Source organism: Heliangelus exortis, chromosome 8 (genome assembly GCF_036169615.1).
Source record: "Heliangelus exortis chromosome 8, bHelExo1.hap1, whole genome shotgun sequence".
NCBI lineage: Eukaryota > Metazoa > Chordata > Aves > Apodiformes > Trochilidae > Heliangelus > Heliangelus exortis.
In genome coordinates this window covers 11,711,575-11,734,834 of record NC_092429.1, presented here as the reverse complement: position 1 = coordinate 11,734,834, position 23,260 = coordinate 11,711,575, and the positions used below count along the sequence as shown (strand labels likewise).

General features: G+C 38.0%; 1 protein-coding gene across 2 annotated transcripts in view; it reads right to left on the bottom strand.

Moving 5' to 3' along the window:
• Nucleotides 1-12,725: 12,725 nt before the first annotated feature.
• The window catches only part of ST6GALNAC3 (ST6 N-acetylgalactosaminide alpha-2,6-sialyltransferase 3), a 220,775-nt gene continuing 210,240 nt past the window's right edge, over nucleotides 12,726-23,260 (bottom strand). The window contains exons 4-5 of one of the 2 annotated variants that reach the window (XM_071750435.1): nucleotides 21,819-21,926; nucleotides 12,726-20,251 (exon numbers count right to left, since the gene is read on the bottom strand). In XM_071750435.1, the coding sequence (XP_071606536.1) occupies nucleotides 20,065-20,251; nucleotides 21,819-21,926 (295 nt within the window). In that variant the 3' untranslated portion in view covers nucleotides 12,726-20,064. The remainder of the gene's footprint in view (nucleotides 20,252-21,818; nucleotides 21,927-23,260) is intronic. The other variant, XM_071750436.1, reaches the window with a different exon arrangement.

Sequence of the window (23,260 nt, the reverse complement as noted above, 5' to 3'; positions counted from 1 at the left end):
GACATAACAAGAACTTGAAATTAATTTTCATGAATATTTTTTGTAAAAAGAGGACACATTTGAAATGATAATATAATATTCTATTAAGGTGCAATCAACCAGCTTGCAGACAGCAAAACAGAGGCTCAGGAAGAAATTACCTGAGATCCCAGTAGGACTAAACATTCAGGACCAGATCCTCTGGCTGCTGGTCTACTCCCATACATAATCTGGCTTGTTGTCTGCAGTGCTATTGCACCAAATACTTTTTTTTTTTTTTAACAGGTTTGCCTTTGTATGATTCAAAGATTTTTTTAAAAATATTCAAGCAACTTTTCCTTGTTTAAAAATATTCTGTATTTAAAATATCTAAAATGAAACCCACAAACTCTGCATCAGCCTCTTGGCTTGGCAATTTTTTATTTAGTCTCCATGTGCCAACTCAAAGACTTTCAATACTGATTTCCTTTCTGATGCATCTCCCACAGATGCATAATATTCCCTGGAAAGTCTTCCAGAGATGAATGTGCTGATATTTCACTGAGTAGGGGTAAAATACTATATTACATAATATCAAATTTTAGTCTCATATGAGAGATTTTCATCTGGTGATATAACAGCACCCAAAATGTAAAATTCCAACTTTTATACTCAAGAGTCAAGTATTTAACTGCCAAGTAAATACTCTGTCAGCTGGACCCCTAGGGAACTTCAGTGGTATGTAGAGCTCATCATCAGACAATTTTTAGAATTTTTTTCAGGGAATTTCTTTGAGAAGTATCTTAAGCTAGACTCTGCCTGTGCAATAGTAGCAGCCCAAAAGTGCTTGCCCAGACAGTGCATGCATCCCACATGCCTTAGATAAAACATCATCACAGGTTTATTTTCCAAGGTTCTGCAGTAATGAATATGAATGGCAGGCAAACCCTAGAAATTAATAAGATCCTTTCATGCATGTGTCTGTATGGAGTCTTCATTATTTTTACAGCTGAACCTCTAAAGAGGTGGCTAGATATTTTGCACGGCAATCCTTCTGGCCCTTTACTTTTTCAGGATTTTATTAGCATCAACACTGAGATATTACTCACATAGTAAGAGTTTATGACAGCACAAGTGCTTGTAGGAGAGGATTCCACTTCAGTAGAACATATTTTCTGGCATCATGTATTCTTCATTAACTTTTAAACATTTTACTAATTAGATTTCACTTTGTGAAATGTACACTAAGTAGGATGGCTTTAATTCTGGCCTCTACTCAGTGCAAAATTATGGGATTCTGGGCAGCAAATGTTAATTGAATATACAGCAGTAGCTGAGTTCCACTGCTGCCCTTCTCTTCCTGCTGCCCTTTTCAAGACTGAAGGCTGCCATTATTATTTCATTCCTTTGACCTCTTATAAGGGCAGCACAGAAAGGTCAGGCTGCTCTTTTCTTCCCTCCAGATCAGCCAGCAGTCCAGACCTCTCCAAATCTCTTTTCTCATAATTTTCTATTACACAAGCTCTCTCTGCACACCTTATTTCTATTCTTACCTCTGATTTATTGTTCTAGTACTAATACATCAAAAATTAGGCATTTCCAACTCTCCAGGCACCTAGATAACCTCTTATAAAACAAATGACTAACATTTGCCACATAATCAGATAGGAGCAGCAGAGACATCTAAAACCAAAATCCTCTCGCTCCTTACTCTCAGCCCATCTCTCTCTATGACCAAAAGGGAAACACACAATCTGCCTCACAACTGGACCTGAAAGTTAATACAGATGTCCATAGGAATGGCGAGTTTAACCCCAATATCTAAACAACCATTAATCCCAGTCTAAACACAGTGTATGTGGTCACAAAGTCTGGCTCTGCCTATAACTTTGGATTTTACTGGGTAAGTTAAAACTAATTTCAGGGGAAACCAGGTCTCCAATACAGGCATGAGTTTCAGTAAGCTTCACAGCCAGCTAATAGGAGAAATCTCGTAGTAGTTCTTTGAATGAAAGAAAGGCAGGAGCTGTTTAAGTTATTTCTCTGTTTCAGTTTGCTCAGAAGCTGGAAGGAAGCAGCAGACAGGTGAGAGCACACATTTTCATAGAATCATAGAATTGGCTGGGTTGGAAGGGACCTCTGAGATCATCAAGTCCAACCCTTGATCCACTCCCCCCGTGGTTCCCAGCCCATGGCACTGAGTGCCACATCCAGTCTCTTTTTAAATATCTCCAGGGATGGAGAATCCACCACTTCCTGGGGCAGCCCATTCCAATGCTTGAACGGAATGAATTGAATTCCAATGAATTGCAGTTGAATTCCAATGCTTTTAACTGGACCTGAAGTCTGCTCATAACTGTAAACCAGACAAAGTATTTTTTTCTTTTGACCACCAGACAGAGCAGAGGTTGGCAGAGAATATGGGAAGGAGCTCTGAACCCACCTAAGCTTCAGAAGCTGCTGTGGCAGAAAGTGCCTCTGTGGACACAAGAAAGGGATCAGTGTACTATGGAAAAAAAAAGACACAGAGATATCAGAGACTGAGGATTTTTAAGGTACATGGGAGAACCTGGAGACAAATCAATGGGGAGATGCAGACCATTAAGGACAAATCCATTGGTAACCAGACTTCATTACTCCCAGAATTAGTAATAGAGCTGTGACTTATATTCTTCACCCACATAATTTAGCTTTCTAGATCAAAGTCAACAGCTTCAAATGACTCTGGAAGACAATGGCATGACTGGCATTATGAGGTAACAAGAAACTTGAGCTTTTATTGATATCACTGAAATAAGATCAATAAATGCAGTCACATAACCTTCAAAAACTCAGCCAAGTCTAATTAATTCATTATGAATTACTGTATCAGCACTTGCTCTTTTCAGGTGTCAACATTTTTTAGGCTGAGATAATATACAGAATTTAATTGTAAAATTTTTACTGTGTTATCTTTCCAAATAGCCTGACCATGCATTTGTGCTGTTCCCTGGAAGCATACGGCTTACAGAGGACCCTTGCACAGACTTAAAAACGGAATGTATAAAACTGTCTATAGAAATCTCTGCATATGGAGTCAGGCTGTTTCTGGACATCACTGGCAACGTCCTTATTAATTCAAACATTTTCTTATTAAAAGATTTTTAGTACTCTCATTAACATTTAGAACATGAGAGTATTATCTTGTTAAGAGGAAATACAATAGCAGAAGGAAGAACGCTCCAGAGAGGAAGATTTCCATGAAGGTTAAAGATCTTTGGCACAAGACACAAATGAGAGTGGTTTCTGTGTCTCATAAAAGTTACCTTGTTTTTTTCACAGAAGAAACACATCTGACTCTGACTTTTATTAAATAGTGTCCTCAGGCTTGATTCCTATAGCAAACAAGTTGGACCTTATCTATTCCTTATGAATATACTGATTTTGTAAGCCTTAGATATGGGTACCACTGCTTTGGAAAATCCAAAGCAAACATATTGTATGGATTTCTAAAATATCTGAATACAATTTGCAAACTCATTCAAGAGAAATGGAAAAGTCTGGAATAAAATTAAGGAAAAGCTAAAGGCTGCTTGCTTGTCCATCTCCCAGTTTACATGCATTTTCAGGCTAAATATTTTTGAGGTATTACACAAGGAAATTTGGATCACCAAAATAAGAAGACAAGCTTAATCTATCTTGTAACATCTTTTTGTTTCTGGAAGTTTTAAATAATTAATAGGAAAAAAATATATATATTCAGCAATTCACACTAGGGCCTGATGTGTCCCTGGTAGTGCCTGTTGTGCCCATTCTGATAACACTGTTAGGAACCATGACTTGAGGCACACTCAAAGGTGTGGCAGGGGAGGAATTAAATTGCTTCTTTCATGTCTTCATAGCTATATAACTTCTACCTAGTTACTATGTAAAGTGATCAGAGAAAGAGAGAGCTTAAATACTTGGTAACTTGCCACACTGGGACCTTCAACTCTTTGTGGTACATTATTTTAAGTCACTTGGTGCTGTTAATTTTTACATTTTTGTTTTGTGATGCATAGAATCAGTCACTATATTCACAAGTTCGAGCATTCCCAGTGGGAAAAGTTGTAAAGCTAGGACATCTATTGCTTTTGTGTTTCATCAAAATGAAGGCAAGCAACATGTATTTTCATCAACAAGTACCTTAGGAGATATACTAAGGGCCCCACACTGCAAGTCTCAGAAATTTTAGGGATTACTGATAGAATGGTTAAGGTCAGTTTGCTAAGGCCAGATCTGTTCTGTGCTCCAGGTAGAAAACTGTTTTGAGGGAAAAATCAGGAAGGCTATAAAGTCCCAGAACAAAAGAGCAACATGTCAAAATTTTACTCAAAAAAAATAACATTAACTTCCTTGGTTTACACATTATCAACATTATCAACCGTTTTTGTGACCAAAACAGGAATAAAAACCTGTAAACACTGCTAAAAACCTCTCTTCCCTAAAAGCACTAAAAGAACTTTTCCACAGTCAGGAGGAGCAGGTATTTTTGCCATTGTCCTTTGCAACATCTGCATATCCAAGCCTCTGACACAGTGCATCAGCACCAACTGCACACACAGAATGGCTGCACACCTCCTATGGGAAACAACAAATCTTGGTGCCTGCACACACCTTCTTTTGCCCCTTAAAAATCTTTCATTCTATATGAAGTAAAAAGGAAACAGTGTGAGGAAATCCACAGATTTGACCCATACATTCCACAAGGAGCTCAGATTCTTTAGATGGATTAAAACCAGAAATACATTAAGTCACTGAGGGACTGACACAAAACCCTTTATATGGAGATGTACAGTAATGTAACTTTACAGAGGTCCAGACAGTTTTGAAATGTGAGTGTATACCATAGATGCAGTCAAAAGAGTATTTAAGATTTCAAGCCTTTCAAAATGTAAGGGATAAGAATACCAAAACAATCCCAGCCTTTTCTGGTACATCCACCTCTATTAATATTTTGTGGGAATATTCCCCCAGGATGAGGAGGATGTCAAAGTTAGGCCAGCTTTTCCTATGCATTGTTGCCCAGAGCACAAGGTTATCAATGGAGTTTTCACATTTCAAATCTTTGTTTTGCTTAACATCAAAGGTATTTCAAGAGACCCCTCTGTCTCCTGAAAATCAAGACCTTACTCTGGGCACCCAACAGACAGTGCAAAACCTGATTTTGGCCTGAAGATTTTTCCCCTTCCCAGACAAGCTATATGTAGCCAAATTTGACAGTAACTTTCATGCAATTCTTTTTTATTAGAAATGTGCTCAGAAAACAGTCCATTAAAATGGAAGGAAAGGTCAAGTCTCCATTTGAGTAATTACATTGGTTTTGAGAGTGATCAGAGAGAACTATGGCAACATATTGTGGATTAGTATCTGCCACCATATGGCACTTCAGAATGACAAATAGAAACAATGCATATACTTTGTTAGAGAAGCAAACTGTAAGCATTTAAAAACCTGTTTTATAAAATCAACATTTGGTATTAAATAAAGGAAACCTGTGATATATTTTATCCTGTGCATTGTTTTTTGGGTACAGAAGTATTCAAAACCATAAAGTTCTGGGCAATTATTTGTTTTTTAATTCTAACTTTGTTAGACTTATTCATTTGTACTAGGTAAAAAACCTGTAAAATATCTCTAGCCCTAAGGAAACATTTGAGTTGCTTAAATACATACTTAAAAGACAAAGTAAAGACAACTGAGTACAAAGGTGGAGTACTTAGTCCTATGAAAATTAACAGAAAAAAAAAACCCCTCTAGAAATTTAAAGGGGAAGGAGTTTTAATATAGGCACTGATGATGGAAAAAAAAGGCCAAATTGTTCCTCCTCTCCACTGCTTCCCCTTTCTGAAAAGTCATAGATGGGCTTATATATGTACAAAAAGAAAAAGATTTGGCTTAGCTCTTTCTCACTTTCGAACTGCCAAAACTTACACAGATCAGTTCTGCGGCTTTCTGCAAGATGAACTGCATTTTCTTTTCAAAAAGCATTCTCATATAAACCAGTTCTTTAGGAAAAACCACATCTTGTGAAATACGACATCTCCAAGAGCTCAGAGTGCTATGCAATGGTGGGCCCTAGGAGGCCTGCACAGCTCTCTCCTGCTGCTGGGAGATGTTGAATAGAGAGGAGAAAGATCAGTGCTTCGGTACCTGAGTTTGAAGAATGAGTTTTCCAAGGCTACCATGTCCCCATCACACCTTTCCAGTTCTGCCTAGGCCAGGAAAACTCTTCCAGGATGAGAGGGCAGCCCTTTGCCTACAGCCATTCCCCATGGAGTTCCGAGATGGAACTGTCAGGCCAGAACCCTCCAGAGCAAACCCTGCTGTCCCCTGGGCTATAACCAGACCCATAGCAGGTCCTGGGCACCACCTGGCCCACATTGACTGCCAGAGCTGGGTCAGAGCTGCCACTGCCCTTAACCACCACAGCCTGCATCTTGTCTGCCCTCTGCTGATGGACCCATGAACCCTTCAGAACCACTTCCTTCAGTGAGAGGCTGGTGATGAACCAGAAGTGGCTTTCTTGCATAGCGACACTCCCCCAGTGACCACCCACCTCGCTGCCAGGCAGGGAATGTCCCTCTCCAAAGCCAGCTGGACAGACCAAAGGCAGGGCCAAGGCAGCTGCCTCACACTTCATCCCTTTGAAGGGAATTTACTTCCCTGCTCTGAGCTTCACCTCTCAGACTGGGATGAAGTGAATGAGATGGAAAAAAAACTCCCCCCCCCCAAAAAACAAACAGAGCTGTTTTGATCAAAAAGCTGCACAAACAATCACATGGAAATCAGGCACTCTCTCCTATGCTATCATTCCAATTACATTCTCTTAATCTACAAAATTGAAAGGTAATGAGCAGCATTTCCTTAAACCACATTAAATAATACTGTCAAAATGCAAATTTATTCATTAAGTATAAATGAGTGTGTTAAATATTCATGAATTGTTGCTTGCAGTATATAATTAATCCCATGGTCTGTGTGTCCAAAAGCATTTAGAAGATAAAGAGTGGAGAAAATGCTGCTGCATCATGGTAACATTTAAAGCATGTTTTTAAAAGCAAAGGTCGCCAGCCTTTTGGACCCAAAACTGTTACCAGTGCTCACAATTCATCATAATGACTCTTCAGCATATACACAAGCTTTCATGACTCAAGGTTTGCATCCTCAGCCCTTGCTGTCTAATAATCTATTCAAGGAAAGAAATACTTGAGAACAGAAGGTGCTATTAAATTATCCCATTCACTATCAATGCACTCAAATTAATACAGTACTCCCCACATTTTAAAATGCACAAGGATTGCAAAGCTGCCCTTGAAAAAATGATATAGTTTGATTTGTTGTCCCTCCTTTTTTTCTGAAAAAAAGTGCATTCTGGCACTTACTTGAGCTGCCACTAAGGCTGGTTACCATTTCAAGTATCATGAAAGACACAACAAAGACTTCAACACCAGAAAAAGACTGCCCAATCTTTTTCTGTACTTTATAGCCTTCTACAGATATAAAACACAAACCCCAGGTCCCATATTAAGCTAGGTGCTTCCATCAATGCCAATGAAAAGTATGGAACATGAAGTGCTGGAATGTTATGCTTACATGTCCTTAGCTTAAATACTCTTTTCTTAAAATCCTGCTGCTTCCTTTTATGTAGCTGAAACCACTTTCAGCAACTCTTTGTCAGTATACTTCATACTTTTTTTGAGAAGAATCTTTGAGGCATTGATGAAAATTACTGATTATTTTTCAAGATATCATGAAAAAATAGCAAAAAATAAAATCATTATAGCGTTCATAGTAATTCACTCTACAATCACTTGATTATCACAATTTGTTTATTGTAAACAGCTTTCAACTGCTCATGCAAGTATAAACTCTGCAGTCTCCCCTTACTTTGACAGCACTTTCAGAAAAACATGGCAACAACTTGATCTATGATGTTTTAGTCTATGGAATTTTTGCCATTCCATTTTGTGTGTGTGAATTAATCAGATACCAAAATTATCAGATACCAAAACTGCTTCACAGCCCCAAGTAACTCAACCTGTTGTTCACAGCACAGCCCATAGAAACCGGGTATTTAAGAAGAACTGTGGTGCTGTGCTCTGTCAGGGGTTTTTTTGTTATTTTTTGTTGGTTTGTTTTTTTTTTACATAGGACAAAGAAGCAAGTAGACTGTTTGCCAGGGGACATCACCATACACCAAGTGTCTTTCATCAATCAAGTCACTAAGATGATGAAGCAATGCAACATGTAGTGCATCAGAAAAATGAAGAGAACGTATATTCCAAAGTGCTGACAAAAAAAAAATAGGAAATGTGAGACCAAATGGATTTGATTAGCCTTATTTAAGGGCCTAAGCAGTAGCTCTTGAACTATAGGCACTCTAAGGAGAGTTTGAAGGCAAAGTTGGTCACAGAAAGCAGGATAATGTTTCATCTATTAAACAGCTAAGTCATCAGACCCTGTGGCCACACAGCTGCAAGCCAAACACCATTGGCACTCAGCTTACAAGACATTTGTGTCAAGTGCTTCTGTTGAAATTAAAAAGCTGTCCAAGCCTATCCAGATGTGTTGCAACCAGTATCTTATCTCCTGTGCCAAAATGAGGATGGACCTCCCCTTGTCAAAAATAATTTATTTAGATAACTCTACTCTGGAAAGAAGAAGAGTTAATCAGAATTTCTCTGGTAGAATGTTTTGCTTTTTTCAAGTGAAGAATGCTAGCTGGTTGCCATTTAAATCTCCCATAGAAAGATGCAAATTTTTATCAGTGTTCTGACAAAACAAGCCAGTTCTTCACATCTCACTTTTTTGACAGTTCCTCTGCTCACTCTAAATACTGTGTCTCAGAACCTACACTCTGTAGTTTCCACCTTCCACTGATCTGGGGGAGAGATGGGAGCTGCTGGCCTAGGGACTCAGCTGCCTGTGAAGCTCTTGTTTCTCTGTGCAACAATAAAAAGAAGGGCCCAAGCAGATGTTAGAACAGCCCACATTTGAAAACAGATGGCTTTCCCCCATCTACACTCACCCCCGCCCAAATTCCAGAATCCTTTAGAGGCAAAAGTGTTTTTCAAAAAGGGACAGTTAAATTTGTAGCCAAATCTGGGGGAAAGCCTGGAGATACAAAAAGGATTGGAAAGACTGTTTTGCAAATGAAAAGTAGGTAACAGTGCAGTGTTTCTGCACAGTCTGGGCTAAAGGTAAGTCTTTAAGACTGAATTGACATCCAGTTTATGATATTACCCTTAGCTGGCAAATAAAGGAAGGCAGGAAAAAAAAGGATTCTGAGCATAGAGCATCCATCGTTTGGTGCAGGTGAAAGGATGACACAATTTGGGTGGTCTCCTATTCAGCAGAAAGGCAAACAGCCTGCTAGGAGAGAGGCTAAAAATGAGTGCCAAAAGGGGAAATGGTGAAAAAACCCAAATCCAACCAACCAAAAAAAAGTCAAACAAACAACCCCAAATTTAACTTTATTCAGCAATAAATCAGTGTTGCAAAGCCAAAGTTAATAGAAGATGTAAAAGTAGTAGATTTTCTATAAACCAATTCTAAAGAGTCTGGGTAGAAAAAGGAAAGGAACAGATTTGCCTATTTATAAACTCAGGTTAGCTGGTATTACTGACACTAGATGGAAAGAACTGCATAATCGTAACATTAAAATTAATGGTTATAACCTATTTGGAAAGATCAAGTAGAGAGCAGGGAGAGTAGAAGTCTGTGGTAAAAAAAGACATAGTTTGATCTTGAATGCAATAGATCAATACTGTAACATAAAGCACTAGATGGGATAGTAGCTGCTGTCTGCAAATCACCAAATCACAGTGGAGAGAAGGGTGACTGGATGCCTTTTTACCTTCTGCAATGTGTAGGAGCAAAAAAAGCTGCATTATCTTTTGAGATTATAGTCTGCCTGACACATGCTTAAAGTTTCATGATGCTTGTACTAAACCCTCTGTAGAATTTTTGAACATGATATATCAACATTTCTTAAACCAAACAGGGAAATTCTCCAAAAGTGAGATTTTTATGTGAGATCGCATCTCACAAAAAATGAAACAAGAGCCAAGGACTTGGTAAGAGAACAAAATATTAGTGGTTATCATGATAGCTTGAATGCTTTTTTTATGGGCATGTGAATGGACATGTGAATAAAGCCCAACCAGTAATACAGTGCAGTCTTTCTACCAAGCTGAAAATTACGGTAGAGGAGTATCAGCTAGAAGAGAGAATAGATCAAAAGTTGGAAAGTACACATATTTTATTTAATAGTGTCAAAATTAGAAAAGAAAGCTGTATAAGCTTTAAAAATATCTAGCACAAAGGGTTAATAAAAGCTGCTACACAATTGTAAACCAGTGACATGAAGAAAGAAAATTGAGAACACGGAATATAAAGTAGGAGTGAGGAATTGCATATATTATTCATGCCATAAAGGTAGCTAATCTAGAAAGGAGAAATTTAGGGACAGGTAATTAAGGACAATATTTTAAAAATATACTAGGAATCTTGACAGTGACAAATCTGACAGTTCTTTATCTGATTGAAATCGAAGGTTTGTTAAGAGTAATGAAGACAAGAAAGAACTGTCCAATAACTATTTGAGTTCAGTATTTAAGGAAAAGACAGGCAAGTGGTGATGCTCCATGAGGACAATGAATGGCCAGGTAAAAAAAAAACCACAACAAAACAACAACGAAAAACATTGTATGGAGGCTACTGAAGAAATATTTGCATTAGAAACCTCAGGTAGCTTTTATCCAAGAGCTGTTAAAGACCTGACAGAGAAATCTCTATTGTTATTACTGCTTTTTGCTAAGTCTTGGAACAATTGGGAAAGTTCCAGAAAGCTGGAAGGAAACTTATGTTGTGTTAATATTTAAGAAGGATAAACTTAATGACCTAGATAATTACAGTCCTGTCATTCTGAAATTGATCTGGGCAAAGTAATGAAATGGCTGACAGGGGACTCAATTATTAACTAATTAAAGAGGAGAAATATGGTGAGCGCCAATCTAAGTGCAATATGGAAAATAGACACTGTCAAACCCATTTGCTGGGTTTTTTTTCCAGTTGTGACTACAACCAAAAGACAACACAGTTTAAATACTTTGATTCTATATGACATTTGATGTGGTATTCATGACATTTGAGTTAAGAAATCATGATAATACTAAATTGATAGGTCATACATTAAATGAATTGAAAATGTGTTAACTGACATTTCAAAATGTGAATTTAAACAGGGAATGATCACAGAATAGGTACTCTGCTGGAATAGCTTCCTGGCCATACTCTAGTTAATGTCTTTATCAACAATTTGGAAGAAACCCCAAAGGTTTGCAGAAGGCTCATTCACGAAGGGACAAATTCACAATAAAAAGAAAAGATCACTGAAGCTAGTTGACAAGGATTACTGGGTGATCTGGTGCAAACTAATAAAAAAAGATCCAAATATAAAGCCACAAGAACAATTGAAATTGTCCAGGGAGACAATTCCGTAATTGAACCCAGTATCTGGTTCTGCGACAAATAATCAAATTAATTCACATTCATATCCCATGCCACTACTATTAATTATGAATGTACTTTAAGAGTATTATACAGTCCCAAATGTCCTGCATGGGAGAAGGATGAAATGTATGAAATTAATCCAGATTACATCTTGATTTCAATACAGATTCACAGTTCATGCTTGTAGGGATTCTGAAAGGAACATTACAGTATATTCAGAGTATGTTTGAAAAACCCTCACAAATTCTAACAAGCCCTTTGGCAGCATATCAGATTTGAAGGACCCTCCAAGTTGAGTATGTGATTGCCATTTCTTTCCTTTATTTAATTTTAGCCTTACCACAGAAATTCTCTTTTTCATTCCTCTTATTGTGATGGCTGACAAAATAGCTCTATTTGTAAAGGAAACAAATTTTTGTGCCATGAATACCTGAGAACCAGAATCTGCTCCCAGATTAGTTGGTAACTATTGCTGCATTATATGTGCCAGTGCTGACAAACAAACATGGAATCTCCAGTGCTTTCCCAAACCCAATTAGTCTGTATGGGTTTAATTCAGCACAAGGAGACCAAATTAAAATTTACACACTGAACCCTGTTGCTTTTTAATATTTTTCTTAGCTGAGAAATACAACAGAAAACTTAGAGGCTAGTTAGAGGCTAGATGAGTTCTAGATCCTTTCCTCTCTTGGCACCATGGGGTCCATTGCATGATGGAAGAGAAGCTCTGTGGCCCTCCTTGTATTCTTGTCACCACTATAACTGCAAGCAGGGGTTTGTACCTTTTAATGAGCTGGGATCTCTCTCACAGCTCCCTCAGTCTTGCACAGCTCTCTCAAGAATGGGCTGGGAGTCCACTCTGGAGGATTTCAATGACTTTGGGAGGGAGTGCTTTGCTGTGAGGGAGTGCTTGAAGGATACACTCTTTACGGATAGGATTTATTCTGTGTGCATGTGTGCACGTGACGTGTTTTAACGCAGAGAAATAAACATGAGTGTAGGCTTTCTAGCTGAGTCTACCCAAAATTACTGGGTATGTTTTGGACAGATGCCTTTAAAGTACTTTAAAGTCATTTAAGAAATAATTCTAGCATGTTTGTGTGCAGTAGATTATAGTACTTTCCAGGACAGGTTTTTGTTTCTTTGAGTTCATTGAACTGTTATCATTATAACAGTATACAGATAAACAAGAATAAAAGTGTTTAGCAAAAAATCAAATATAAATTATGTCAGACAATTAGAAAATTGTATTCATTTATTAATATTTTAGAATAACCCAGGCACAATTTTGCAAGTACATAGAAGTACATTCTCCACATGGGAGCAAAAACTAAGTAGCATATAGCAAGAAAACACATGCCAAAACATCCAAAATAGGTATAGATAGTATGTAAGTTTTCTAAGTCTATAGTGATATGTCCTATGAATACACTTGTCAGCAATTCAAAAAGGTAACCAAAGAATACATGTAATAAATAGTGTAACATGAAATTTTTAAATAAGTTTATGTTAGTGGCATATAGTAGCAACTAAGAACAGAAAAATGCTTGTACACTGTGTATACATGCACATCTGCACACATATACAGATACAACTGGAAGGCCACAAGAACAAATATACCCCGGGGAAATGAGGAAGGGCATTTTTATGTGTGATGCAATACTTAAAACAATGCATGCATTAGCAAGCATCCAGAATGTTTATGATAAAATCATACCCACAAGTGAAATCGCAGTTAACTTACTATCAAACTGAGCACTTTCCATGCTGCACCCATATTCCTGACTTATGGAGCACATTTAGATCCTAATCTTAGGAAGTCAGAAGTTCTTGGTTCCCATGATCTGACAGGACAAATCAGATCTCAGATTTGAAAGAAAAGTCTCCATACTAAGCTTATGGGGAGTAAGAAACCCACAATAAAGGGCTTTGAGTCAGTCAAAGGATGGGCTAACAGGTTCACTTTCCAGTGGGGCAGCCCAGTATAGTGGCCTCACTTAAAAAAGCTTTAATTTGCATGATGGATTATTCCTGAGGATATGAACTAGATTCTTTTTGGATGAAACTAAAAGATGTGCTCCAATCACTAGGGCATTCAGTCCATGGCACCTGAGTAGAGACAGTGCATGGTATGGGGACCAGGATCTGAGCACATTCAGTTTCAGGCTACAGATCTGACCCAGCTGAGCTAATTCCTTGCTAGTGTAGACATAGGCTTTGGAAGTACACCAATAAATATGAATCAACAAGTACTATAACCTATATTTACCACGTAGGATCTTACTCTTAGTTGTTCTTACTTGCAACTATCTGGAAAAAAACACAAAAACCTGACCCTATAAACACTCTTTGTGATTGCAGAAGTGTGTAAATGTTTCTGTGTATGAGGAGGTGAACAGATGAACCACAAGCCACAAGAGCAGTGAGGACACATTTTTTTTTCTCACATTCCTCCTCAGAAATACTATTTTCAGGAGCAGCAATAAGGAAAAAAAACCAGGCATCTCAGCCAACCATCAGCATGTACAATTCCCATTAGAAAGATACTCCCATAAATGTAAAAAGTTTTTGAGCTGCTGCCCTGCCAACATCTTGTTGATATCTGTGTCAATAAAGTCATTCCTGATGTTACACTGAGAGATTTCCTTATAACAGAACACAGATTGTGACTGTGAGCACTACTCAGGTTCACAATTCCTTTTGTTTAACTATTTCTATTATTCTGGTGAAAAATGTCAGATTTAGATTGGTTTCAAGAATTTGTTTGCTGTCAGCTGCAAATGGCTCTTACAGAGCTCCAGCAACGTGCTCTGAGCAACACATGATATGAGAGAAAGAAAAAGCACTACTGCTGCTGCTTAAACTAAGTTTATACACAACCTACATTATTTATTATAGTGCAAGAATAAAATGTGTAACATGCTATCATGCATAATACATGGTAAGAACATGCATTAGTTCAAGTTGTCTGTATCTTTATGGCCTGTAAATCAGAAATGGCAGATGCTGACAGCTGCATATCTTGAGGGAAGAGCAGCAAACAACGCAGAAAAAGAAGTGGAATCAGCTGTTTAAGACAGCCATAAAATGGTGACATTTTGTGAGTTACTCTTAACAACAAACCCCAGTGATAACTTTCCCATCACACTGAAAGAAGCTGAGTTCAGCACCTGAGGTGAGGCCGTGCCTCAAGCAGGATCATGTTGCTGACCAAGGGAGTGTCCCTGCTCTGACACCATCACTCCACACCCCCAAGTTAACATCAGCCCTTCCCTGGCCTCACAGAAAGGGAAGACAAAGGGAAGAGAAGGCAGACTTCTGATGGGGGTTGAAAGGGCCCAAAGCTGAGGCTGGGTGAGGAGCCTGTGGAAGCTGGGGGAGCAGGCCCAGGGGTGCCATGCAGATTACTGTGGCTTCCACAGAAGCTCTGTCTTTCAGACAGAGGGAGACCCTCACTCCATCAGTCCCTTTCTGGAGCGTTTGCCTAGGACATTCTTATCCAGAAGAGGCACACTAGACTTCTGTAGATTATGCAAAATAAGGTTTACAAAAAGCTTGCTTTTCTTTGTGTCATCACAGCAATAGCCAGAAAAAAATATATGAATCTGGTAGTGGGCTGTTTACCATATCATTCCTCACATTAATTCAACATTGCATCCTCTCAGGAGCCAAGGAACAGAATGAGACACATCTGCTGAAAGTGAAAGATATTCTCCTCAAAAGGACTGTGCCTATTCAGGAAAACCAGACCTTTTTAAAGAAATACATGACTGCTGTACTCAGTACATCACAATGCCCACACACAGCAACTGTGTGATCCTTTGGCACTAACACAGCTTTACCCTCATGAGTACACTAAGGTTCACGATAAATAAATCCCAGACTTAAGCTTGAGTACAGCTAAAGACACATACTAGTTCTGAGATGCATACAGAAAAAAAAGTCAGCAAAATGCTTCAGATTTTCTAGTTTGTAAGGGCAGCATCCAGTTATAAATAACAAGCAATTATTTAATTCTTACTTACCTGGACACATCCTCTAGTTGAGCATCGGTGTTTTGCTGCCAGCAATCTTTATGTGGGATCCTAATTTTGTCCAGACCATGAGCAGGTGAATCAGGACCATCTGCATCAGCCCTCCAGGTGTTGTCCAATCTCCTCTTTATTACCATTACAATGCATTACATGCACATGGTACTCCTCAGACAAAACACTGCTTACCTTAGTACCCAGGAGTGCATAGATTTTACTGGGATGGGTGCTGTTTTCAGGAATGTGACAAATTTATGTTAGTTTTGAACCGAGTCCTCAGAGGTTCCTATATCAGAGTCTTTAGATAATTTGCATCAGGCTGACTTCTTCATCCCTAGTGCTGTTTATGTAGAATTCTTTAAAAACACAGAATTTGCCTCTACTTCCTGTAAAGGGCAAGTTCTCCCATTGGTGCCAATTCCTACTGGAGAGAGTAGGGCAATAGTTCCACACAGGAACTAAAGGCATTTGAAGAAACAGAATACTTTGGAAAAGTATTTCCAGAAGAGGCCAATGGGTACTCGTCTCCTAAAACACTTTAGGGGCATTTTTTAGAAGTCAGAACACCATCTGCTTCTAAGTAGAATTCTTCCTCAGCCCTTCCCACTTACTGATGTAACTAATAGAAGCAGTCTGCAGATGGAGTCTCCCAGCCCAGATGGAAAGGGAATTTGGCTGGAAACATAGACTACTTTTTCTTTCTGTGATAAGGCCTTGGTGGAAGCAGAGGGATGTTATCTGGACAACTAATGGGCACAAAGAGATTGGAATCATGTCTGCGGTCGTGTCTGGAAATGCTAAACTGACTTTCTAATGTTTTTGAGTTAATTACCTGTGAATTAGTAATTAGGCAGTTAAAGAGGTTGTTTGGTTTTTTTTTTTTTTTCCCTAGGAAAAATTTTGCTCCTATTTATTTTTTCCTTGAAAAAATTCCTTCTGAAATTAAAGCAACATAAAACATAAAGTGTATTAAAATTTAAATGCTCATTAAAGCCAAGGCTAGAGCAAGCCCAACAATAAAAAACTTTCTTTTTTTTTTTCTTCAAAAAGTGTATTTTAGAAAACTCAGTTATAGCAGAAAGCATTTGGTGGCTACTTAGCTGACTGATGGCAAAAAGTGCCAAATTATTTGTGAGTATTCCTCTATTACCAGCAGAGTGAAGAACTATTTTTAAAGCCCCAGGTAAACTCCCTGCTTGTTTTATACATGAGTGGTTGATTAAAATAGGGTTGCTTGAATGAATAAGCAATTAGGATCTGATTACATCCAGGTAAACTGTAGTAGGCTTTATTTTAAAGAATTAATAAATGATTCTCAGCTGTCTTAATTGCTTTTAAAAGATGAATCATCAAGATCTCTTACTACCCAGCCAAGTACTAACAGTCTTTCTTCAGTACCACAGTTCTGATTTTTAACAGATTTTGATGTGGAAACATTTATTTGTGGAATCATCTTTAACACAGCGGCCACAGTTCCTTACTCATATAATAAAAGTCATGCAAATATGTGTTTAGTTTATGCTAGAGACAGGCTCTTTTAAACAAGGGAACTGATGTTCATTTGCTCTAGTGTGAATGAAGCCTGCTGCAATGTTTCTAAAAGTGTCTCTGCTCTTACTTCAAATTCAAGCAGAGAGCAACACTTTTACTTTGCTCTTTGACAACTGTAGTGTAATGATGTTCTCAATTTTGTTGTACATTTGGCTGTTCTAAGGGATATATTTTTCTTAGCTAGCCTTTGCATGAGACAGTTTCATACAGCATACAAGAACTCAACAAAACAACTCGAGTATGAAACATGTATTTTACAACAGATTCATGGAAATTCGGCAAGTCTTTATTATCCTAAAAACTTTCTCATCCTAAAAAAACTGCCTTGCTTGTGAACACAACTCAGACAATATCCTTATTCTGTCCTCATTAGGAAGGAAGACTATGCTTTGGGAGGGCAATTCTCATGTAAGTCTGGCCAGCCTAACTGCACTTCCATGTTCAGCACATAGCACTTGTCTATTGACTCAAAGACCTTCTACATATAGGTTCAATTTCACTGACATTATTCATTTCAGGGGCTCTTTCCACAACGGAGCTACAGGTTTTCTCAGGCTGTCCTATGCAATATGTGTGGAACATTCTTCCTAGGTCTGTGTGTCCTGCATTCTTCAAATCCTGCATTAAATATTTTTTATCAGCTTTCCACCTATCCAACCACCCATCTGGGCTGAAATGATGCATATGAATATGGTGAGAAATTTAGCTCACCATCTTTTGCTACTACAACTCTTCATCCATCCATGACCCTTCCCCCTTGATTTCATCTCATGATACATTAGCCTACAATTTTAAACTCCAGGGACAAGAAGCAGCCACTTAATTTTTTTTTTTAATGTATTATAGAATTGTCTGTAGCCTTTAGGCACTTTGGGCACATCTTTTGCAAGTCATTATCCAAAAATATTGCAAATGAAAATACCCATCTCAAGAGCAGACAAGAAAGTCAGTCAAGACAGGAAAATATTATGGTTTTCCTTCTCTAGACAGGAAGGTGAGACATCAAGTCATGCAAGAAGTCTGGGACAGAGCCTCTATTTGAATATAGGTATTTATCCAGGATCATAATCGTTGTCCCAGCCTTTGCCTGACAACCATCCTGAACACCTGCAGCACTAAAGTAAGCAGTGAAAGCTGAGCTATATTAAAAATAAAATCAGAAATCTGCATTTGCAGTACAAAATAAAAGAGGCATGAGAGATGTTACTCTGGCATCATCTACCAACAGGAACAAGAAACCAATGATCAGGAGGAGGAACTCTGGTGAAGAGGTTTCCTCCCCATCATCAGAGTTGCAGCTGCTGCTGAGAGAATATATATGTAATGAACACATAAAATACAGATTTATATATACAAATATACAACAGGAAAGAGTCAGTATACAAATACTTACATGTAAAAATAGCTGTTTACTTTCCCCTTCTCATGATTTACAAAAGCATACAAAGTTTCTTGTTGGTTAATGTTTAAGTAGTGTGAGTAAACCCTATGTGTCATGTTCCACACATAACTCTTTCAAGTGTTCACAGTATTGGCTGTTACAGTGTTGAAAATGACATTCCAGATGTTAAAATATTCAGAGGACACATTTTAAACTTAAAGCATTAATTTAAATACACTTTAAATAAAACTCACGTGTGTAGCTGAACTGTGGTCATATCACAAGTGAGTCTGCTCCAGTCAAAAACTTTCCATGAGAGTAAGCTTGGAAATACATATTTCAACTAGAGATGAGTATATTTTAAGATTCTTGAACTGCCTCTTGATGTGCAGATAATACTGCAAGCTGGTGAGTTTTTTCAACTCCATCTGAAGCGATGCAAGCTGAGAGAACTCAGTGTTACAAATTATCCTCAATAGGAAAGCAGATGCACAGAATTACTCGCCGTCAGATCCAGACACACCATCACTTTCTTCAAATACCAAACATACAAGAAAAAATGACAGGTACCAATTGTTTTTGTATAAAGAATAAATGTTCTGTAGCATTCTTAATCAGGAATGTGCTTTATGGACTTAAATTAATCCTCACTATTTTCTTGGGAGACAGAGAGATACTATGTTTTAAAGATGGAGAAGCTGGAATTTTAAAATAAATTGTGATGGCTGCATGGGAAATACTGTCAAAATACTGGTATTTGCATGTTGGAGAAACTCCAAGGTGCAACTAGGGTAAATGAAGATGTTTATGAGAAAACTTTACACTACTCAGCTTGGGTACTGACAGCAGGTTTGGTGCCACAGCCAAAGGTTTATCATAGGCTGCAAAACAGTCTTTGCTTAGTGCTGTGGAGCTAAACTGTGGGATAAGAGCCTCAAAAAGTGCAAAACACATCATCTGAGATGGTGCAGCCTGACCAGGGTGGAAAAAAGCTGCATTTCAGAAGTCATGAATTAATCAGGAACCTCGAGTAAATATTATCTTCTTGTGTGAGAGTTACATGCAGTTCAAGAACCATGTCTAGCTCATCTCTAATTTTACCATATATGCAAGTGCTCACATATATCACTGTATTCAATGCTTTTAAAAAATTTACTCACTCAAGGATCTTGGAGGTCTGTATATTTCCTTATATTTCTTTTGTGGAAATTTTCTACCAATACCACAAAAGGAACTAGTGCTGCAGTACTGCAAATATTGACTTTAATTAGCCCAGGTTATGGACAAGTTTTAAAGGTCCACCATGTTCTCTATGTGCACCTGTACATACAGGAAATATCAATGCTTTTAAACTGCTACTGCCTTGAAATAAAATCCAGTTAAAATATAAAGTGCATTGTGTGGAGTAAAACCCTAAGAAATAGCAAGTCATGTGTCTGACTTCCAGAGACTAATTTTGCTTAACAGCTGAACCATCACCCTCTTTGTCTTCTGGTTTTTAGTTTAGTGTTACCTAGGCTGAGAAAGGCCAGCCAGATGTCAGCAAAATTATTGTAAACTGAGACACATTCGTAATATGCTGTTAAGGGAGAGCTTAGAAAACCAGTATCAAGACACTGTCCAGTTGGGGTGTGTAAATATTATTGAGTGCTTCTTGGCCCATTTAGCAAATACTTTCTTTTCCGTTATAAACCTGTGGCCTCCATATGGAGCATTTTCATGCAGAAAGTATTCCTCACACTCATCTCTTCCTGGCTCATAATAGTGGTAGGGAACTTTATGAAAGCCTTCTGACCTAGGGAAAAAAAATATACACTTAAATATTATTTCCAAGAAAAAACATTAATATATACTGCACCTGAATTCCCTGAAATCTTTCACATGTGTCAGCACCTGAGCTCTGCTAGATTGTATATGGGTTTTCATAACAGCATGATTTGTGTGAATTTTCCTAAAGAAAATTAAGCTATGTGTCTCCAAATACACTGATCTTATCAGCCAGTAAGAAGCTGGTGGGCTGGTTCTTAGGTGTACTGCACATTTTATTTAACCTGGGAGAGCCCAGTCTATGTAACTACATACCTAAGCAAAATCTTCTCATTGGACATACCCAGCTCTTGAAGCTGGTTCTTGAATAAGGCAGAATAAAGCACTTAAAAGAATAATAGACATTGTAAGTGGATAATGCAGGCAGAACTGCAGCTTAAAGGAAGCCCACCTTTCTCTGCTGCCAACAGACTGAAGTGTTATCACACTGTTAACTGGTTTTACATCAGGGCTATGCAATGCCAGCCTGGCTGAACTCTGTAAGGACTTTAGTCCCATCACCCCTCATCTCAGGGCATCTACTTTGTTTCTATAAACAAAGAACAACATATGTTCGTTCCATCTGGATGATTCACTCAGTCAGTGAGATCTGCAAGTTTTAAAAAGTCAGTCTCTCATGTTAAGGTAGCCTAATTAAACAGCTGTGACTCAATATATTTAGGGGACTTTTAAGGTCTGCCAGAAATCTGTCCTACAATGTAGTAACACAAATTGTGAAGGGAGGATCTGCAAAAACAATTTACTCTAGGAGCTGAGGACCCACTGTTCTGGTTACATGCAGGACCTGAACCTGCCTAGGTAAAGAAGAGTAGATTTGTGCTAGCATCATACATTGTTTATGACATTTCCTGCTGTTCTGAATGAGGAATAGTTTAACTTTATATTTTGCTACTGTGTACTGTAGATTAAACCATTTAACTTGGACTTTCTGAAATGGTGTTTAGAGTTCTACTTCTGACAATAAGATTACTTCTTGTCACTGTAAGGCCACCAACAGGAGTTGGATTTTTCATCAGTTTACTGTGATAAAGCTTGTAGGACTTGTTTTATAATCTAATTAGAAACCCCCTACTATTCAAAACAAGCCATATATAACCTAGAAAGTTAAAGCAGGTTGCTCAGTAGTGGTTCTACCCTAGGCTAATCTGTTTCTTTCACTTCCAGATATATTTGGCATTCAGAAAATTATTACGTTGGTATTTCCACTAGATTTGTTTTAGCAGTAGAAGTAAATATGTTTTGTCAGAAGAGTGTGAACAGAATTAGGTTCCAGCTAATTCAGAAACTGCAAATGATCTTTGATTAAAAATAGTTCCCTATGACATCTGATCTTAGAGTTTGTAAATGTTTTTAGTTTATCAAAAGCAAATGCCATATCAGGATTAAATATGCTGACAGTAGTGTCACATCAATGCAAAACACTGGGAAATGACTGCCTGATCTCTTTTTTGGATTTATGATATTAAAATCAATTGTGAAATTTTGACAAGACATCAGAATTTTAGATGCATGAAAATAATTTTCTGTGATCTTACTTGCAGTAGGTGTCATTTATCATCCCATAGACGTGAATTCCATAGCAGGCATCCATAGCCAAAATTAAGGTAAACCAACCCGTACTGAGATATGAACCTGACTGCACTCTGTAAAAATACAACACACAGAGAACAAACGGCAATGAGAAATTATCAACACTTTATCAAAGAAGTATAACATATTACCTGGGACAAATGGCATTAAGCAACTTGACAGTCTACCAAAACCATATAATTATTTTGAATTATTTATAGACACTCTCATTCTCGACAGCTTGGGGCCTCAAGCTACTGTCCAGAGAAAAACCACCCTGTTAAATATCTGAAGTCAAACAATGCATCTCCCATAAGACAGAAATAATTTATTTTTACATTCCAAAGATAAAAATCAGTGAAGTGTATAAAATGAGATCAAGTTCACCAAAAAGCAAATATTGTGTGTGCGTGAGTTTGTACAAGCAAAACCTTAATCTTCAGTGGTTATCCTCATCTTGAAAATTCACACTGGAATCAAACTTCTAAGGACATTTTGGTAGAAAACCATCTACGATAAGGCTTTGAAAACCAAAATCCTGTGCATGTTATTACATAAGTTCATGTTATCATTCTTCAGTATAACACAGCAGAGAGAAAAGCACAAGAGGACAGTGCTCAGATTGACAGCCTTTCCTCAATAAGAGGTTGCTTCAAATCAGCCCAAAAGTATTACCTGCCTGACCGAGAACAAATGTGGTGTAAGGACTTGGCTCACACATTGGTTATGTGAGCAAACAAATGCAGTGTTAATTGCAGACCAAATCCTGTTCACTCTACTCACACACGTGTTACCAATGGGGGTCTGGAAGTCAGCAGAGATACCCATGTAACCTGGGCAAGCAAGACTTACTGCTTTAAAACAACAGAAGTAATAATAACATGCTTTGTCCTCACTGCTTACAAACCGTTTAAACTCCAGATTTGTGCATGAAAATAAAGAAAATTACTACCTCAAAATTGTAAATAACTAGTCCAATCTCCAATCTCCAAAGCAAAATACCACAAAAGTAATAAAACCATCTTAACAGAGCCTCAACTTGGGCTCAATTTGACACAGTTGGGTGCAAGTGAGAGGAAGGTATAATTTAGCTCTATGCCACACCTTTTAGCTCTTGGCTTTGTGCACAGCAGGGAACAGTCTGTTCTGCATCATAAGCCGAAGTAGCCTAAGGTTTGCACACCATTAAGTTTTGCTGCAGAAGAACTCCCAAGTAGGACTATGTGCAAATCAGTCAACCACATCAACAAAAGACTCTGAAAACATTTTCATCCTGGGGTAGGAATAAAGCTTTCATGTGAGGGGATTAAAAAAAACCAAACCAAACCAACCAAAACCAAAACATTTGAAGACAAAAAACAAATAAAAAAACCACCAGCAAAAAACCCACACCAAAACCAAAATACAA